Source organism: Momordica charantia (assembly GCF_013281855.1).
Source record: "Momordica charantia cultivar OHB3-1 chromosome 6 unlocalized genomic scaffold, Mcharantia_2.0 BLBB01000006.1, whole genome shotgun sequence".
NCBI lineage: Eukaryota > Viridiplantae > Streptophyta > Magnoliopsida > Cucurbitales > Cucurbitaceae > Momordica > Momordica charantia.
In genome coordinates, this window is record NW_028275164.1 from 5,810,451 (window position 1) to 5,827,659 (window position 17,209).

The 17,209-nt window shown below is 35.7% G+C and overlaps 3 protein-coding genes across 6 annotated transcripts; all 3 read left to right on the forward strand.

Moving 5' to 3' along the window:
* The first annotated feature begins 50 nt into the window (after positions 1-50).
* LOC111014602 (putative glycosyltransferase At3g07620) lies at positions 51-3,692 on the forward strand. The gene is made up of 5 exons (XM_022289404.2): positions 51-214; positions 330-1,309; positions 1,387-1,523; positions 1,990-2,335; positions 2,629-3,692. Exons 2-5 carry the CDS (start codon positions 530-532, stop codon positions 3,295-3,297), a joined length of 1,932 nt encoding a protein of 643 aa, XP_022145096.1. The 5' UTR covers positions 51-214; positions 330-529; the 3' UTR covers positions 3,298-3,692.
* A 497-nt stretch (positions 3,693-4,189) lies between these two features.
* Positions 4,190-9,487, forward strand: LOC111014547 (putative glycosyltransferase At3g07620). 2 transcript variants are annotated; one of them, XM_022289327.2, is made up of 5 exons: positions 4,190-4,366; positions 4,451-5,766; positions 5,847-5,989; positions 6,695-7,043; positions 7,532-9,487. In XM_022289327.2, the coding sequence occupies exons 2-5, from the start codon at positions 4,927-4,929 to the stop codon at positions 8,198-8,200; spliced, it is 2,001 nt and encodes a 666-aa protein (XP_022145019.1). In that variant the 5' UTR covers positions 4,190-4,366; positions 4,451-4,926; the 3' UTR covers positions 8,201-9,487. The 2 variants fall into 2 exon arrangements, with proteins under 2 accessions (XP_022145019.1, XP_087981457.1); XM_088125331.1 differs by having other exon boundaries at positions 4,784-5,766.
* Positions 9,488-11,524: 2,037 nt separating this feature from the next.
* Positions 11,525-15,579, forward strand: LOC111014583 (putative glycosyltransferase At5g03795). Of its 3 annotated transcripts, none has more exons than XM_088125329.1 (5): positions 11,525-11,746; positions 12,004-12,990; positions 13,079-13,206; positions 14,029-14,377; positions 14,645-15,579. In XM_088125329.1, the coding sequence occupies exons 2-5, from the start codon at positions 12,082-12,084 to the stop codon at positions 15,311-15,313; spliced, it is 2,055 nt and encodes a 684-aa protein (XP_087981455.1). In that variant the 5' UTR covers positions 11,525-11,746; positions 12,004-12,081; the 3' UTR covers positions 15,314-15,579. The 3 variants fall into 3 exon arrangements, with proteins under 3 accessions (XP_087981455.1, XP_022145066.2, XP_087981456.1); XM_022289374.2 differs by having other exon boundaries at positions 12,019-12,990; XM_088125330.1 differs by lacking the exon at positions 11,525-11,746 and having other exon boundaries at positions 12,156-12,294; positions 12,377-12,990.
* Positions 15,580-17,209: the final 1,630 nt, after the last annotated feature.

The following is a 17,209-nucleotide window of genomic DNA, read 5'->3' on the forward strand; positions in this document are numbered from 1 at the left end:
ATTAATCTCATTATTTAGTTAAATTTAGCCAAAACTAATAATTTAAAAAAAAAAAAAAAAAAAACCTACTCAGCCCCATCGATGGCTCTGTAAAAAGCTTGAAATGATTGCTGCTTGAATCGCTCTGAAATTGGCGGGCCATCCCATCCAGCTCCCCGACATTGACGAACTCGCAAGCTGGTCCTCACTTAACATCTCTTTCATTCCTTTCCAGGTACACTTCGTTTCCTCACTTTGTCATAATCTAGATTCCCCTTCGAAAAGCAATAGATTTGTCTTTTCCCCGGTAAAACCACTTTATGGATTCTTATGTAGCGCTTCTTCTTCAGAAAGATGTCGACTGCAAGAAATTAGGTATAATTATCATTTGCAAATTCACAATCGACGGGGATTCGTAACTAGCGGTTGTATTTTGTATTTCGGAAGAGATTTGGTGTCTTTTATACGCGTTCAGTTGATTTGTTCGAACGAATGGTGCTACAGATTGGTTGGGTTTTTGGCAATTTCTTCCATCGTCATTTAACTTAATATGGAGATCCGGAGGCTGCTCATTATCTCAATTATGATACTTTTTGTTCTATTTGTTTTTCAATATTTTGTGTTTCGGTATACAAAAACGTTGCCCCTATCGCCCGACGATAAGGACTCAATGTTTATGGTGGTTCATAATGTCTGTCACTTGAACGATTCGGGACTTTGTAGATTTCATCCAACTGATACGGGTATTGACATCTTGGATACAAAGGAGAATTTTGATTATGATACTAACAAAAAAGTAAGAGAAGAAACAGTTGGTTCGAGTCATTTGACTTCAGAAAACTTGAATAAAGAGTCCTTTGATGAGAAGGGCAAAACTGTTTATGAGGGTTTGGTATTGGAAAATGATAATCAGACAGAGGATGAAGAATTAGGTTACAGTCCCCTGATGAAGGGAGATGTTTTAGTGGATAGTAACATGACAGCTGATGAAGGTAAAGGCAGTAGCAGTCTAGGGATGAGTGGAATTGCAAACCAAGTTACTTTTGTTTCAAATCAATCCCAAGGAACTATCAACAATAGCGTTAAAAAAGTTGATCAGACATATTCTGACATTTCTGTTACTTCAAACACTTCTGGCCAGGAAGAGAATATCAAAAACAGAATGGAAAAACTAGAAAACAATAATAGGATTGAGCTAGAGAAGAAAGATTCGGTTGTCTTGAATGACAAAGTGGTGGGGTCTGAGGTATCAAGATTGAGTGGACCATTTATATCCATATCTCAAATGTATTCAAAGTTATCAAGGGCTTACAACTCTCCTTGTTTGAAGGTATGGATTTCATTTCGAGGTTCCACGTTTGAGTAACTGAAACCATATGGAGTTCTAAAATTTTCACTTGGTAGCAGAGGCCACAATGTCGACAGACGTCTGGGCATGATCGTGAACTACACTATGCCAGACAGGAGATTGAAAACGCTCCTGTGCTAAGGAGCACTCCAGAAATTAGTGCCTCTATTTTCAGAAACATTTCGATGTTTACAAGGTAATCTAATGCAAACTATACGCCTCAAAATATTTTGTGTTCCATTTTTCTTGCATCGCCAATGTTTGTTGGAGACAGTGTTGTGGTTAAGCATTGTTGATGAAGCTCAATGCCACCTATATTAAACTTTAAAAAGTAAAGAATACTTCAAAACTTATGACTTTATAGGGAAATGAAAGCAAAAGGTTGACATTTTTGTAGGGTTGTATGTTTTACAGTTCAAAGACAAAGGTTAAAAGTTCTGTTCCAATCAAAAGCTGCCTTTTCTGATAATTATGACCTAAATCTCAGACCTATTTCTGTCTCAAAAGGTTTTAAATTATTTCCAATTACCAAGCTTTAGCTTACCTGGGTTAACTTGTACATGAGTGGTATAGAACAATTTATCTGTTTATGAGGATTATTTTTGCTCATTTCACCTTAGTAAAATAGTAATCAATATTTACTAAGGCGAGGCTTTTTGCAGGAGTTACGAGTTGATGGAAAAAATGCTTAAGGTCTATGTATATGAGGAAGGAGAAAAACCCGTTTTCCATCAGCCTATATTGACAGGAATTTATGCCTCAGAAGGATGGTTTATGAAATTGTTGGAAGAAAGCAATAAGTTTATTGTGAAGGACCCTGAGAAAGCTCATTTATTCTATCTGCCCTTCAGTTCACAGTTTCTAAGGTCCGCATTTGGAAATAAATTCCGCAACAAGAGGGACCTACAAAAACTTCTCAAGAAGTTCATTGACTTAATTGGGAAGAAGTATCGTTTTTGGAACAGAAATGGAGGATCAGATCATTTTCTAGTTGCCTGTCATGACTGGGTAGACATTCTATGCAATAGCTAGATCTAGTTTGAAGTTGTAATATTTCTACAATGTTCTTTCTGCCCTCTTCAGTTTTCATAAATCGTATAAATTTAGTTTCAAATCATTATGTGACAGAAATTCTCATATGAATCAAATACTAGTCTAGATGAGAATGACTTATTGCTAATTGTTTTGTAGTTAAAACCTGAAACTTATTGGTCATGCTGTTTCATGTCATCATTCTGCAATACCAGTGCCATGTAGTGCTTTCTCATGTAGTTTTATTGACCGACTTGGATCAATTTCAGGCCCCCAAACTCACAAAGCGTGTGGTGAAGAATTGCATCAGAGCGCTCTGCAATGCGAATGCTGCTGCAGACTTCGAAATTGGAAAAGACACCAGTTTACCAGTAACTTTTGTACATTCAATGGAGGACTCCATAAAGGATATCGGAGGGAAACCTCCTTCCGGAAGGACCGCATTGGCCTTCTTTGCTGGGAGCATGCACGGCTATCTCCGACCTATTCTTCTACACTACTGGGAAAACAAAGAGCTTGACATGATGATTGTTGGCCCAATGCCAAATGGTATTGAAGGGAAAAGAGCCTACATGGCGCAAATGAAGAGCAGCAAGTACTGCATATGCGCTCGGGGTTACCAAGTTCATACTCCTCGGGTGATTGAAGCGATTCTTAACGAATGCATCCCGGTCATCTTATCAGATAATTACGTACCTCCCTTCTTCGAGGTATTGAATTGGGAATCATTTTCGGTGTTCGTAAAAGAGAGAGAGATACCGAAATTGAGAGACATTCTCCTCTCAATCCCAGAGGAGAACTACCTTGCAATGCATTCAAGAGTGAAAATGGTGCAACAACATTTCCTTTGGCACGAAAAGCCTGCGAAGTATGACGCATTTCACATGATCCTTCATTCAATATGGTACACAAGAGTGTTTCAGATCAAAACCAACTGACATAGGCAGACTTTTTTTTCTCTGGATTTAACAAGGAAGTCAATTATGCAATTATCAAGGAGACAGCAGATGAAGTGATGCAAAGACACTGTATCGCCATGCTCTGTCAAACGTAACTTAGTTCTTTATGCCAGCAAAGAGGAGCTCCTACAGTGGGTCTCGTAGAATTCACAATAAGTATAGTTTCCTCAAATCTTACAATGTCAAGAACATATTTTTTTCTTTTTTCACACTCAAAAAATTGATTTCATCCTATTTTTGATAGGCCATGAAATAGATAGTTAAGAGGACACAGGTTTGTTACTTGGGACCATATTTATTCAGAATGTAGTGAAGAAGGAGGAGACTGTGAAAAATGCTCTTAGATACGTATCAAAAGTTTACTTTTGGATGAATTGATACGAGATTCTACCTTATTTTACTTTGTTAAAGTTGCTTAATATATTATTATTATTTTATGCAATAATTGTTGATTTATCTTGTTGACAGTTGATCGGTATATAAATGATTAATTAATTTAGATATTAATTTACCTATCCCGGTTGGTGGTTCAATTATCTACCTCTTTTGTTGTAATCTAAAGAGAAATTTAAAAATTAACGTATAATTATAGTAGTTGGTGATTAAGAATGTTTTATTACTTCATACATGTAGAGGTGGAGGATCGAACTCGCGACGTCTTATTGGAGATATATGTCAGTTACCGTTTATGCTCGTTTAACCAAATGAAAAAAGCCTCGTTTAACCAAATGCCCAAACGCATTAGCTAATGATTTCTGAAATTACTAGGCATCAGAGCAGATATTTAAACGAAAGGTTTAATTAAAATTAATTAAAGATTTGGAAAATGCTCTCCTACAGGCTACATATATATATGTATTGAAGATTTGGATAATGAAAAAATATAAACTAATTTGACCTGACGACGCCGACACCAGTTCTTTAACATCACTTCCAAGTTCCAAATAAGCGAAAGAAGGTGAGCTCTGTTCTAGTGATAGTAATGTCGAAACTTGAAATGCTGCTGCCATCGCTCATAAAATTCAATTGAAGGGCTACACATTCACCGGTAAATCGTAATTATATCTCAAACTTAGCTGAATATGCAACTTTTTCTTGATTTTTTTTAACAGTTCTCTTCTGTTTTGGTCAGACAACACACTGAATTTCGATTTCTCTGTTCGGAAGCGCTAGCTCCTCCTTAATGTTTTTGCTGCAATTTTGAATGTTTGTCATCTTCGTCTTATTCGTCCTGCAAAGAAAATTTCTTCTCATAATGGTGTGGATCGCTGGAATTGTACCAATCGGAGAAAGATTACCTTCTCTCCTACGAATCAGAATTTATTGTCCATATATTGGTGAAAGTTTCCGCGTGCTTGTAATTTAGTTGTAATTTCTTTAACTTCGTATCATCAAACCGTAGTTCGTTAGGTAATTGAGGAGTTTGTGTGATAATTGTGGTTTTGTTCTTTGCACTTGCATTCAGTATGGCAAGCTCCTTAATGGTGATCATATGTGACTGCTCGGGGCGGATGTGATTTTTGATAATGGACAGTCCATTGTGTTCCTGGACTTCTTCAAGTTATTGGAATATTTTATAGAGATTGGCTGCTTGACACAATTTCTTCTATGGCTATTCATATTTCTACAAACTTGTTTCATTCTATCAAAATTCGGAGGCTGCTTATTATGATAAGCATCATTATTCCAATTCTTATTGTTTCCCAGTGCTACGTTTATCCATATGCAAAAACATCTTTCCTACCACTTGACTTTAAGAGTTCAAACATTACGACTCTTCAAAATGTCACTAGTTTAAACCATTCAGAAATCACTGGATTCCATCAAGTTCATTTCATGGATACCATCACTCATGTCAAAAATACGAAGGAAATAACTGATAAAATTACTGAAAAGAGGGGAGAAAGGGGACTTGGTTTGACGTCATATGCTGCTAAAAGCATGTCATATGAGAAGGGTGGAACATTTGAAGGGAGTTTGGTAATGCCAGATGGAAAGTTGACAGTTGACAATGGTGTTAGGAAAATGAATGTAGAGTTTCGTTATAGTCCCCCAATGAAGGAAGAAACTCTCAAGAACAGTTACAGAAGAGTCGTTGAAGCTGAAGACAGCAACTATCTAAATGCAAGTGAAAGCAGAAACCATGTTTCTATTGTCTCAAATCGATCCCAAGAATTATCCCGAAAGAGTGTAGTAATTGTAGATCCAAGAAAGTTTGACTTGTCTTCTGCTCAAAACGTATCTACCATTCCAGAAGATCATTTCAATAAAACCGAGGAAATAATAACAAAGCGTACAAAGACTGAGCAAAGGAAGAATGTTTCCATTACCTTGGATGGACTTGCACAGTATGACATATCAAATTTCAAGAGTCTTGAGATGCCATCAATATCAATATCTCAAATGAATACATTGTTATCTCTAAGTCATAATTCTTCTTGTTTGAAGGTATGGATTCCAACTCGAAGTTCCAAATTAGGGCCACTGACACCAACTTGGTTCTAATACTTGATTTTACGTGGTAGTAGAAGCCACAGTGTCATTGGTCTTCCCAACGTGATCGTGAGCTTCTATATGCAAGACTGGAGATTGAGAAAGCCACTGCTGTAGTGAACAGCAAGAACCCAGGAATTGCTACTTCTGTTTTCCGAAATGTTTCTATGTTCAAGAGGTAATCTTTTCTAAACATGTTAGCTTTTGATTCTTGCTGCCTGGACACGTACATATGATTATAGCCTTATGTTAGTCTCCCGCAAGTTTCTTATTAAAAATGTAAGTCCATAATATCGTAATTCTGGATGTGACTGATTTTCCCAGTGGGATATAACAGAGATATTTATTTTACTTGGTTGTTTAATTACACTTATTTATCTCATACACATATGCTGGTTTTCAACGCTTACTTGTTTCTTAGTTTTACTTATTTATTTATCATTGTTTATTTATTGAGCTAGACTTCTTGTTGTGCTTGTTCTTAATTTTATGTTCCTTTTAATGAGACCATCTTTCATACCAGCCAATCAAAGCGAATAGTTTTATTAGGAAGCTACAAAAAGGCCAATAATGTATTGAAGCTCTTGTATCATATCTCTGGACATAAAGTTGAATAATTTCCTTCCGATTCAATTGAAAATTGTTAATCATGCTATAATATGTGGCTGGTAAGCCTTGTTGTGGTCATTCTAGTTGTATGGCCCTGCGGCCCCTGCCATATGATCAATCCCATCAAGTATCACCTTTGTTAATTCTGTGTCTTCAATGTTGGTTAGTGCAGCATGAAACTTCTTCCCTATTCATATCCTCCCTTTTTTCTGGTGTGATACTGTAAGCTGCACATTGACCAAGTTGAAACACATATTGTATGTCCCCTTTGCAGGAGTTATGACTTGATGGAGAAAATGCTTAAAGTTTACATCTACAAGGAAGGAGAAAATCCTATTTTTCATCAACCTCGGACGAAAGGGATATATGCCTCGGAAGGATGGTTTATGAAATTGATAAAGGAGAATAAAAAATTTGTTGTGAAGGATCCCAAGAAGGCTCACTTATTCTATTTACCTTTCAGTTCGCAGTTACTAAGGAAGGAACTTTCTGAACAAAATTTCTACAAGCCAAAGGACCTAGAGGAACATCTAGGGAACTATGTCGACTTAATTAGGAGAAAACACCAATTCTGGAACAGAACTGGAGGGGTTGATCATTTTCTTGTTGCCTGTCACGACTGGGTATATATCATATGCAAAATTTAGATCTAATTCCAATGTCTTGTTCAAGTATTTAATTGCTTGTTTTGAACACTCCTCTCAAGTTATCATTTGTAGTAGCTGAAGCTTGTTTGCTTAGTATTCTGTGGACATTGTTTTATCGACCAAAAACCTGACTTGAGCATAATATAGTTTAGTTACAATCTAACAATTATGATATAAGACTTATCTCAGTATTTGCTTAAATTGAACATTGTAGTGTGCTGTCATCTTTAGTTAGTCTGTTGGACTCCAACATACTATAGTCATGTTATTTTATATATACATGCAATTTCTTGCTTACAGACTCACAAGGCTCTGCATGTGAACAAGCATCAGAGCGCTCCAATGCAAATTATACTTGAGATTGTCTTTGATAACACTGTAATTTTTTTTTTATATTAAGTTAATTTGTTATAGTCTTTTATATAATAGTCAAGTTCTCATTTTGTCTATACATTCAATTTCAGGCCTCCAAACTCACAAGACAGCATATGAAAAATTGCATCAGAGCTCTATGCAATTCAAATGCTGCTAGAGGCTTTCAAATAGGCAAGGACACTAGCTTACCAGTTACATATATACATTTGAAAAAGGACCCTGATATAACTTCTGGAGCGAAACCTCCTTCAGAAAGAACTACATTAGCCTTCTTTGCTGGGCGTATCCACGGTTATCTTAGACCAGTACTGCTTCATTTCTGGGAAAATAAGGAACCTGACATGAAGATTTTTGGCCCAATACCGGGCGATATTGAAGGGAAAAGAGTCTACAGGGAGCACATGAAAAATAGTAAGTATTGCATATGTGCAAGGGGATATGAAGTTCATACTCCTCGAGTGGTTGAGGCAATTCTTAGTGAGTGTGTCCCAGTCATCATATCAGATAATTACGTACCTCCTTTCTTTGAGGTATTGAACTGGGAATCATTCTCAGTATTTGTTCAAGAGAAAGAGATCTCTAATTTGAGAAACATTCTGCTCTCAATTCCAGATAAGAGCTACCTTGCCATGCATGCAAAACTGAAAATGGTGCAAAAGCATTTCATTTGGCATGAAAATCCGGTGAAGTATGACTTATTTCATATGATCCTTCATTCAGTATGGTATAACCGAGTTTTTCAGATGAAAGCCAATTGATTTACAAAGCATCAGATTCCGAAGTTGGAAAGCCACATGGATGTACAATGATTAAACAAAAGATGTGCTGTAAATATGCTGAGCTTCCATAACATCACCCTCCTGATAAAGATGAAGCTTAGCTTGTACCTTTCCAACAGCCAGATGGCGTGAATTCTCGAGGGACATCTCTCTCTCTGTGGTTGTATGGGGATCTGTGCCATCTCGTAAATGAGTTTTATGGCTTCTGGCTACAAAAACCCATGAAAGTCAGAGCACAAGATAGGCATTCCATCTGTAGTTATATGCCTTTTCCCATACCTTGCTGCATAGAAGGTACCATCATCTTGGATTCCTCCCGAGGTGACCAGCCTGTGTCAAAAATCCCATCAGTTTGAATATTCAGAATGCTAAAATGGATCCATATTAGTGTGATTAGTGTCTCATTCGTTACCACTTTCTTTTGCTTCAACCATCGTCAGTGGCATGTCAATAAAGTTTTTCAGCTCAATTAGTTTTTTCCTCGTTGAAAGTTTGCACGGAAATAGAGTCCATGTTCCTTTATCCTGTAGAGAATTTGTTTGTCTGCCTGCACTTATCTATTCCCTTACCTCATCTCCAGCCTTGAATTACATTGCTGAATTCGCAGATGTACGAGTATTTCAAGAGGAGTTCCTAGTCTCATCACGGCATTTATCGGGTCATTTTAAGCGACCTAAGTTGCAGTGCCCATATACTTCCAATTGAGTATAGCTTGTTGAATATGTACCACCTACCTATTCATATTGGGTTTCATTAAATAAATGTACTAAACAAACATCATCAGTTTACTATTCCATATCAGATAGAGAGAGCTATTTATTCAAGGCTAGGGGAATGTTTGATTGAGGGAGACCAAAGCCCTCCTATTCTTCTGTTGCTGCAGGTTTCCACTGTCCACCACAACAAGAAACAGTCGACAGGTTCAGGTTAGTTCTTATTCCCTTTTGAATTTGGATTCTAGTTTTGATGTTTATCTTTGATGATTATTTGCATCTAGGTTTGGTTTATATGAATGAGGATTAAAAATCATCGATGCTTTCAAGTGAAAAATATGCCTCTTCTTGTGCCCTGTGTAACACATACAAAAGTTGATAAACTGTTTGAATTCAAATATGTAGATACAAAATTATTTAAACTCCTAGTGATGATACTAGGAGGAGAAACGCTACTGGAAATGTGGATACAGTTGTGATCTCTTTTACCCACTTGTGATGGGCACTGGAAGTGGACTCATTTTGTAGTTGATAGACAAGTGATTTAGTTTAAGAGTATAGTTCAGGGGCATTGCGGATGTGAGCTTGAATTGGTTAACGTATATATCATCGATTCTAACGTCACAAGTTTGAATCTTTGCTATCACATATTGAATTAGAAAAAAGTTTCTTGGGCATTATTATGTGCAGTCCAACTGGTACAACTTGGTCAACAACCGGTGGAACTTTTTCCATTTTATCATTATAATTCAACTTTTTTATATATATTTCTTTCACAATTTACCTTATATTTTGAGAACGATTCTAAACATAGATAACAAAATTACTAAATACATTGGATTTACCAACTTAATTTTTACAAATAGAAAATTAAAAAAATAAAATAGTTATCAGATCAGCCCTGAATGGTTTATTGATTTTATCCATTTAAGCTGTATTTATCCATTCAATAGTGCACTTCAATTGTACTTAAAAAAAAAAAAGTGCACTTCAATTTCGAGTGGACATAATTATTTTCCATTATTCAATTTGAGGCTGTGGACCCAATTTGGACAATTTATTAAACTCTATTACGCTTGAAATTATTGCTCTATGGTAAAGCTAAACTTTATTCCATCGTAGCTCCAATTATTATTTTAGTAAAGTAATGTGGGCTCCATTTTAATATAATACCAAAATTTTATCACTATTTATTAGTAACTTCAGCAAGGGATTTTTTTTTAATATTGTTTTTAAAACTTATTTTTAAAATAATTTAGATTTATTAGAAAAGATGGAAAAAATGCAACTTTGGAAACTTATTCCAAAAATAATGTTGGTGTAAAAAACGTGGGGCTTGGTCTCTTCTGAAGAGACGACCATATCTGGCGCCACGTCAATTTTTTTTAAAACGAAAATGTGGTCTCTTCTTGAAGAGACTACCAAGCCCCACGTTTTTTACACCAGCATTATTTTTGTAATAAGTTTCCAAAGTTGCATTTTTTCCATCTTTTCTAATAAATCTGCATTATTTTAAAAATAAGTTTAATTAAAAACAATATTAAAAAAAATCCCTGGCTGAAGTTACTAATAAATAGTGATAAAATTTTGGTATTATATTAAAATGGAGCCCATATGTGATGGTCGTCTCTTCAAGAAACGACTATCTAAGCGGTTTGGAAAAAAAAATATTGTTTATATTATATAATATTAAATAGTAGTTCTTATGTTAAAAAGCTCCTAGTGGTGTAGTGGGTGTGTAGCTAATTTGTAACCCTTTTATCCCAGGTTTAAGTTTTGGATATATCCCCATTTTTCTTTTTCATAACAATTAATCATTATTTTTCTCTTTTTTACTTAATATTATCATTACCCCATTTTTCCTTTTCATAACAATTAATTATATCTTTTCTCTTTTTTACTTAATATTATCATTTCCATCCCAACTTTTTTTTATATCCAAGACTTGAACTTGGGATGGGAGGGTTACAAATTAGCTACACACCCACTAAGCTTTTTAACATAAGAACTACTATTCAATATTATATAATACAAACAATATTTTTTTTTCCAAACCGCCTAGATAGTCACATATAGTCGTCTCTTCAAGAGACAACCAAGCCCCACGTTTTTTACACCAACATTATTTTTGGAATAAGTTTCGAAAGTTGCATTTTTTCCATCTTTTCTAATAAATCTGCATTATTTTAAAAATAAATTTAATTAAAAACAATATTAAAAAAAAATCCCTTCAGCAAGCCTATTAATTAAAAAATGAAAAAGGTAAAATGATATATACCAGTTCTTAAAAGAAGAAACCGTAATAGGCTTCAAAATTATCATATTTAAAAATTGACCAAAAGAAATAGTAATAATAATCTGAAATAAATTTAAAAGATATAATTTGTTTAAAAGAGAATAAATCTTTGAGGATTTATATCTAACCAAAGTCACCATGTTATTCTTTGGTCTATTAACTTTGATCAAATATGTTTTCTTGACATTTCAAAAAAAAAAAAATATATAGTTTTTTTTTAAGACAATTAGAGAAGTTTTTTTCTTTTTTACCTTCCGTCTCTATCAATGGAAAAAATAAGTTTTCAGAAACCAAAAAAAGAAAAAATAAACTTTTTTTTTTCTCGGTGAGAAATGAAATTGTCTGCAACATGCTTTCTGCTTCAAATCGCCATTGCCGGGAGCAAGAGGGAAAACGCAATGAGTGACATTGGAGCTATTAGATTTGCTGAAAATATTGCTTCACTTCACTAGGGCTTCAACACGATCGCAAACAGAAGCTTATTTCAAGCTAAATTCAGCTTTCCATTCGAGCAAGGTCGGTAAAGATTATCTTCGACTTAAGTGCTTTTCGTTTCTTTTTATTTTCTCAGGAGCCGAATGTTCATGCTTCGACTTCATCTTCTTCAAACTTTTTTTTAACTTCTTTTTAGGTGAGTTAAGCTTCGTTTCAAGTTCTCGCCAATTGCTTATAGATTTAATCTTACGAACCGGAAAAAAATGGTTCTGGGTTCAATTTCCTTTTCCTTTTACCTGGATTATGATAGTTACAACAGCCTCTCCCTAATTGTGCAGAGCTTAATTTCTTAGGTTGAAGTTGTTTAGTTAACATGCCGAGTTTTCAACATTTGTGTTCTCATTGAATTGCCTGTCATGGAGTATCTGTTACCTCTCTGCAAGCTATGTCACATCGAAACTCGGAGATGGTTGTTTGTGGTGGGCGTAGTGGCTTTTACTTACGTACTATTTCAATCTCTTTTACTTCCTTATGGAGATGCTCTTCGGTCCCTACTTCCTGATGATGAGGTTCAAAAACATGATCAATATGACATCCAGACAGTGCATTCTTCAGCCAAATTAACGATGGTTCGCAACCCTCTTACGATTCTGGATTTGGCTAATACTTCGACTCCCATTGGGAACACTGATAATCATATTCTTGTGAAAGGATTTCAACATGGAAGCACGCCGAATAGCAAAGGGATGTTTGTAAAGGAGGAGGAGAGCCCTAGAGATGGTTATGAGCTATCTCTTAATAGAAATGATGACATTGGTTTGGAATCTGCAAAGACCGTTGAACCAAATGACGAGGAATCAGGAGGCACTACGAATCGGGTGAATGATTCTATTCTCCAGGTGGACGGGGAATCAAGTTTTGACTTCAACTTAAAGCAGTTTGTGAAACCAAATGATACTATCATTTCAGGGAATGAGTTTGAAGAATTTGATAAAATTGATATGGATTTTGGTGAGTTAGAAGAATTTAAAGACTCGTCATCACAGAAGCCTGAGGATACAGATACGACTTTCAATTCTTCAACCTCCATGCTACAGATCCCAGCTTCACCTGTTAACGCATCTCATACAGAGTACTTGATACCAAATATAAGCTCACCTGTTGGTGCTGTCAACCTGCTGAATAATCAGACAGTATCAGAAACTGATTCAAAACAAATTGCTAAAAGGAAGAAGATGAAGAGTGAAATGCCACCAAAGTCCGTAACTTCATTTCAAGAGATGAACAGTATTTTATTGCGCCACCGCAGGTCATCGCGTGCGATGGTATGGATGCTTGTGTTAGTTTTGAGCTATTGATTTGATGATGAACGTATTCTATGCTGGGGTTTTAACCTTGTTCTGTTTTATGTAGAGACCACGACGATCCTCTTTGCGTGATCAGGAAATTTTTTCTGCCAGGTCGCAGATTGAGCAAGCTGCAGCCATAAATGATGCAGAACTATATGCTCCCTTGTTCCGTAATGTTTCCATGTTTAAAAGGTAAAGCCAATGCTTGTATCCTATCCTATCGCATTATTCACTGTGTTAAAATGACATTTCCATGTACAACCACGGGTCCATGGGTTCGATATTAGAGAACGCGATAGTTGGAAAGTAAAACCCTGTGGGGTTATGCACAATCTGATTAATCACCCTGTTATGTTTTAACGATTTTAAGCATCCATGTCTTTTTTCCTTTTTTTGCCTCATTGTATCCTTCAATCAAATTGTGCCGTTAGCTTTAATGGAATCAATACATGTGGCACATAGCATGAGCCAAATTGTTAATTGTGTTCAATAAAACGGCCAAATTTTACCCATGGGTTAAATGAGGCAAAGAGTAAATCAAAGAGTGCTTAAAAATATTTTTAGAAATGAATGATTTGTATATTTAGCAATCCGCAAGGTGCATAGTCCTTTTAGGAGCTATTTCCATGCTTCAGTTACTGTTTGCTGTTCTTTACATTCATGACATGGAATAATGCTGCCATGTTCACAACATTAATATAAAGAGCGAAGTGTTAGGATGAACAGAATAATTATTTAAGAAATAAAGTGCTTAGTGACACATGCCCTTCAAATCTTAATAGTTTGTCTGACATCTAAAATTTAGATGAAACACATTATAAGTCTGCTAAAAAATAGTGCACACAATTGGTTTACTGTGCTGATTTCTCACTTACTCTGTTAAGTTATCTTATAATTTTAAGCTACTTACGCTTTTCCTTTATTTTAAAACTTGATATGTAGTTCTGGCAAAAATTAGAAAGTCAATCACGTTGTTGTAGCGGTCCAATTCAAACTTTTTCTCTGTGATTTCAGGAGTTATGAACTCATGGAGCGCACACTCAAAATCTATGTCTATAGGGATGGAAATAAGCCCATCTTTCATCAACCAATAATGAAGGGGTTATACGCCTCTGAAGGATGGTTTATGAAACTGATGGAGGGAAACAAACGTTTTGTTGTAAAGGATCCTCGAAAGGCTCACCTGTTTTATATGCCCTTTAGTTCTCGGATGTTGGAGTACACACTCTATGTGCGTAATTCTCATAACAGGACAAATCTTCGTCAATTTTTAAAGGAATACTCAGAAAAGATAGCAGCCAAATATCCATACTGGAATAGAACTGGTGGAGCAGATCATTTTCTTGTTGCATGCCATGATTGGGTACACGTTCCTGAAATTATTGATCTTCTCACTTTTTTTCCCCGTCCAATTCCTTATCAAATTTGGACTCTATTTAGATCAGTGGTATTAAGTTCTAGATATTCACGTGAGTTTGATGAGATTTACCAAGTCATTCCAGTAACATGCTTGTAATGCAATTGTTCTAATCATTCTAACTGGAGTATGATTGTGCTTGATATAATTCACGTGAGTTTGATGAGATTGTACCATCCATTAGAGTTAACACGATGCTTTGGAGTTTTATAGGCTCCTTACGAGACAAGGCACCACATGGAGCACTGCATGAAAGCTCTTTGCAATGCTGATGTAACAGTTGGCTTCAAAATTGGGAGAGATGTGTCTCTTCCAGAAACTTATGTACGATCGGCGAGGAATCCACTTAGAGATCTTGGAGGAAAGCCCACTTCACAGAGGCACATTCTAGCCTTCTATGCTGGGAACATGCACGGTTACGTACGTCCGATCCTGCTGAAGTATTGGAAAGACAAAAACCCTGATATGAAGATCTTTGGTCCAATGCCACCTGGTGTTGCAAGCAAAATGAATTACATCCAGCATATGAAGAGCAGCAAATACTGCATCTGTCCAAAGGGTTACGAGGTCAACAGTCCACGGGTCGTGGAAGCCATCTTTTACGAGTGTGTACCTGTGATCATATCAGACAATTTTGTGCCACCATTTTTTGAAGTGTTGGATTGGGAAGCATTCTCTGTGATTGTTGCAGAAAAGGACATCCCCAACTTGCAAGACATACTGCTTTCGATACCAAAAGACAGATATCTTGAGATGCAACTCCGAGTCAGGAAGGTACAGAAGCACTTCCTCTGGCATCCCAAGCCCCTGAAGTATGACCTCTTCCACATGACTCTTCATTCCATTTGGTATAACAGAGTTTTTCAGATAAAACTGAGATAAAAATGCTGAAACTGAAAGTACCGCATTGAAGATACGGAGAAGATCCAGGAAACTCCCAAATAACAGCTTCTCTTTGGAAAAGATCTCCTTCAACTTCAGATGGATCATGCCAAGGACTTGAAAATGGATTGCAACTGTGGCAGTGCTCTTGTACAAGTACATATGATCTTTTATCCTTGTTCCGCTTCTGTATAGTAAGTAGACTGGTAAAAACAAAACGATGACTGTTTGTCATATTTCAGTAGAAACTTTGTGGTTTTTGTTCAGCAACCTCTGCATCTGGCTGTGAGACTCCAGATTTCAAATCATACCGATACCGCCGCCCTGTGGTTCGTAGGAATCCATTTCCAGGACCACAATGGAAGGTATTACCCTCTCAATCATCATCGACAGCGTCCATCCAATGCAATAAATGTTTTCACTCACTGGGTCCATCCAGTCCTTCACTAGAAGAGACCCACCTTCAAAAATCGTATCACCGGGAATCAGAATCAGATACCTACGCGATATATCATGGCCAATATGGCGCCACAACATGAAGCTTCCTATGAAGAACACACAACAATGTGCCATTGTATGATGTTAATGAACCCAGTGGGTTACTGTCAACAAAGGGACCCTGATGATCAGATATTTTAAGATCTCCCACAATGAAGGTTCAGATGATCATGTAGGGATACCCAAAAACAACTAGAAATAAGAAATACCAGTGATTGTGGGCCCCTTGAATTTAGTGATCTAAGTTAACAAAATGGCAAGTTTTTTTTTTTAAATTTTCTTTTCTTGTGGGGGTTGCAAAATGAGTCTTGTGAATGATGAATGGTGTGTGATCAGGTTTCTTCCTTCTGGGTCCTTAGTTCTTGTCTTGATTACCCATCGCTCCTTCCTCATAAGTCCAATAACCATAATAAATTTTGACAGATTTTCAAGTGTCCCCAGTGCATTAAAAGATGGAAATTTGCCAGCCAATCAGAATTAAGTCTCAGTCCCATATCCCACCATTATTGAAGATGGTGAATTTCAATTTCAATTTCCCAATCTAAATTATTTACTTTTGTTTCCAATGATTCTGATCAAAATCTCTTTCAATCTTGTACTCAAGGAAAGAAAAATCTCTTTCAATCTTTTCTTTAGACTGCCAAGGACGAAACCTAAGCCGCAGCTGATCTTGACGGCTCTTGCAGCACATTTTATAGTTAATAAATGCATAATATACCACAACTACGGTATCCATTTACCTTTGCTTCTATGGGTACTAAATTTTCATCGTGTTAAAGACATTTTCATCGATATTTCTATGTGTTTATAAGTTTGACATCGAAATGAAAGATAAATTGACATTTTCATAGTATTGTAAAAAAAAACGACAAAAATATTAAAAATATCACTAATATTAATACAATATTAATATTAATTATTTTTAAGTCGTTTAAAAAGATGAAATGATTATTCTTCTAATTTTTTTTTTATTTTTTTGAAAGGTTATAAAAATATACATCAAATATTTTATCAACATTTCTGTGAAATTGAGGTCTCGACATTTCTATCAATATTGATATTTAAAACCTTCGTAATATATACATGGTCCAAAAACAAAATAATTAAAAAAAGAACAAAAATAGTTAATCATTTGGTAGCTATATAACAATAATAAGTTGAAAACAACTTTAGCTGTAGTTTTCTGGTTAAATAATTAGATCTTTTGTTGATAGTCTCTCAGAGTTCAGTATCATTTTCTCCTGTTTAAGAATACTTCAGTGTTCAACTTAAAATAATAATAATAATAATAATAAACTACTTTGTTCCTTCTTCTTCTTCTTTTTTTTTTTTTTTTTTTGGGTTTTTTTTGAAACTTTAGTCAAATTTTTATACACAATTTTTGAAACATCAAGATTA

Coding starts and splice junctions, on each gene's coding strand:
- LOC111014602 (XM_022289404.2), top strand. CDS start 530: ATGGAGATCCGGAGGCTGCTCATTATCTCAATTATGATACTTTTTGTT. Junction 1,310..1,386: donor ACAACTCTCCTTGTTTGAAG/GTATGGATTTCA, acceptor ACTTGGTAGCAG/AGGCCACAATGTCGACAGAC. Junction 1,524..1,989: donor AACATTTCGATGTTTACAAG/GTAATCTAATGC, acceptor GGCTTTTTGCAG/GAGTTACGAGTTGATGGAAA.
- LOC111014547 (XM_022289327.2), top strand. CDS start 4,927: ATGGCTATTCATATTTCTACAAACTTGTTTCATTCTATCAAAATTCGG. Junction 5,767..5,846: donor ATAATTCTTCTTGTTTGAAG/GTATGGATTCCA, acceptor ACGTGGTAGTAG/AAGCCACAGTGTCATTGGTC. Junction 5,990..6,694: donor AATGTTTCTATGTTCAAGAG/GTAATCTTTTCT, acceptor TCCCCTTTGCAG/GAGTTATGACTTGATGGAGA.
- LOC111014583 (XM_088125329.1), top strand. CDS start 12,082: ATGGAGTATCTGTTACCTCTCTGCAAGCTATGTCACATCGAAACTCGG. Junction 12,991..13,078: donor GCAGGTCATCGCGTGCGATG/GTATGGATGCTT, acceptor TGTTTTATGTAG/AGACCACGACGATCCTCTTT. Junction 14,378..14,644: donor TTGTTGCATGCCATGATTGG/GTACACGTTCCT, acceptor GGAGTTTTATAG/GCTCCTTACGAGACAAGGCA.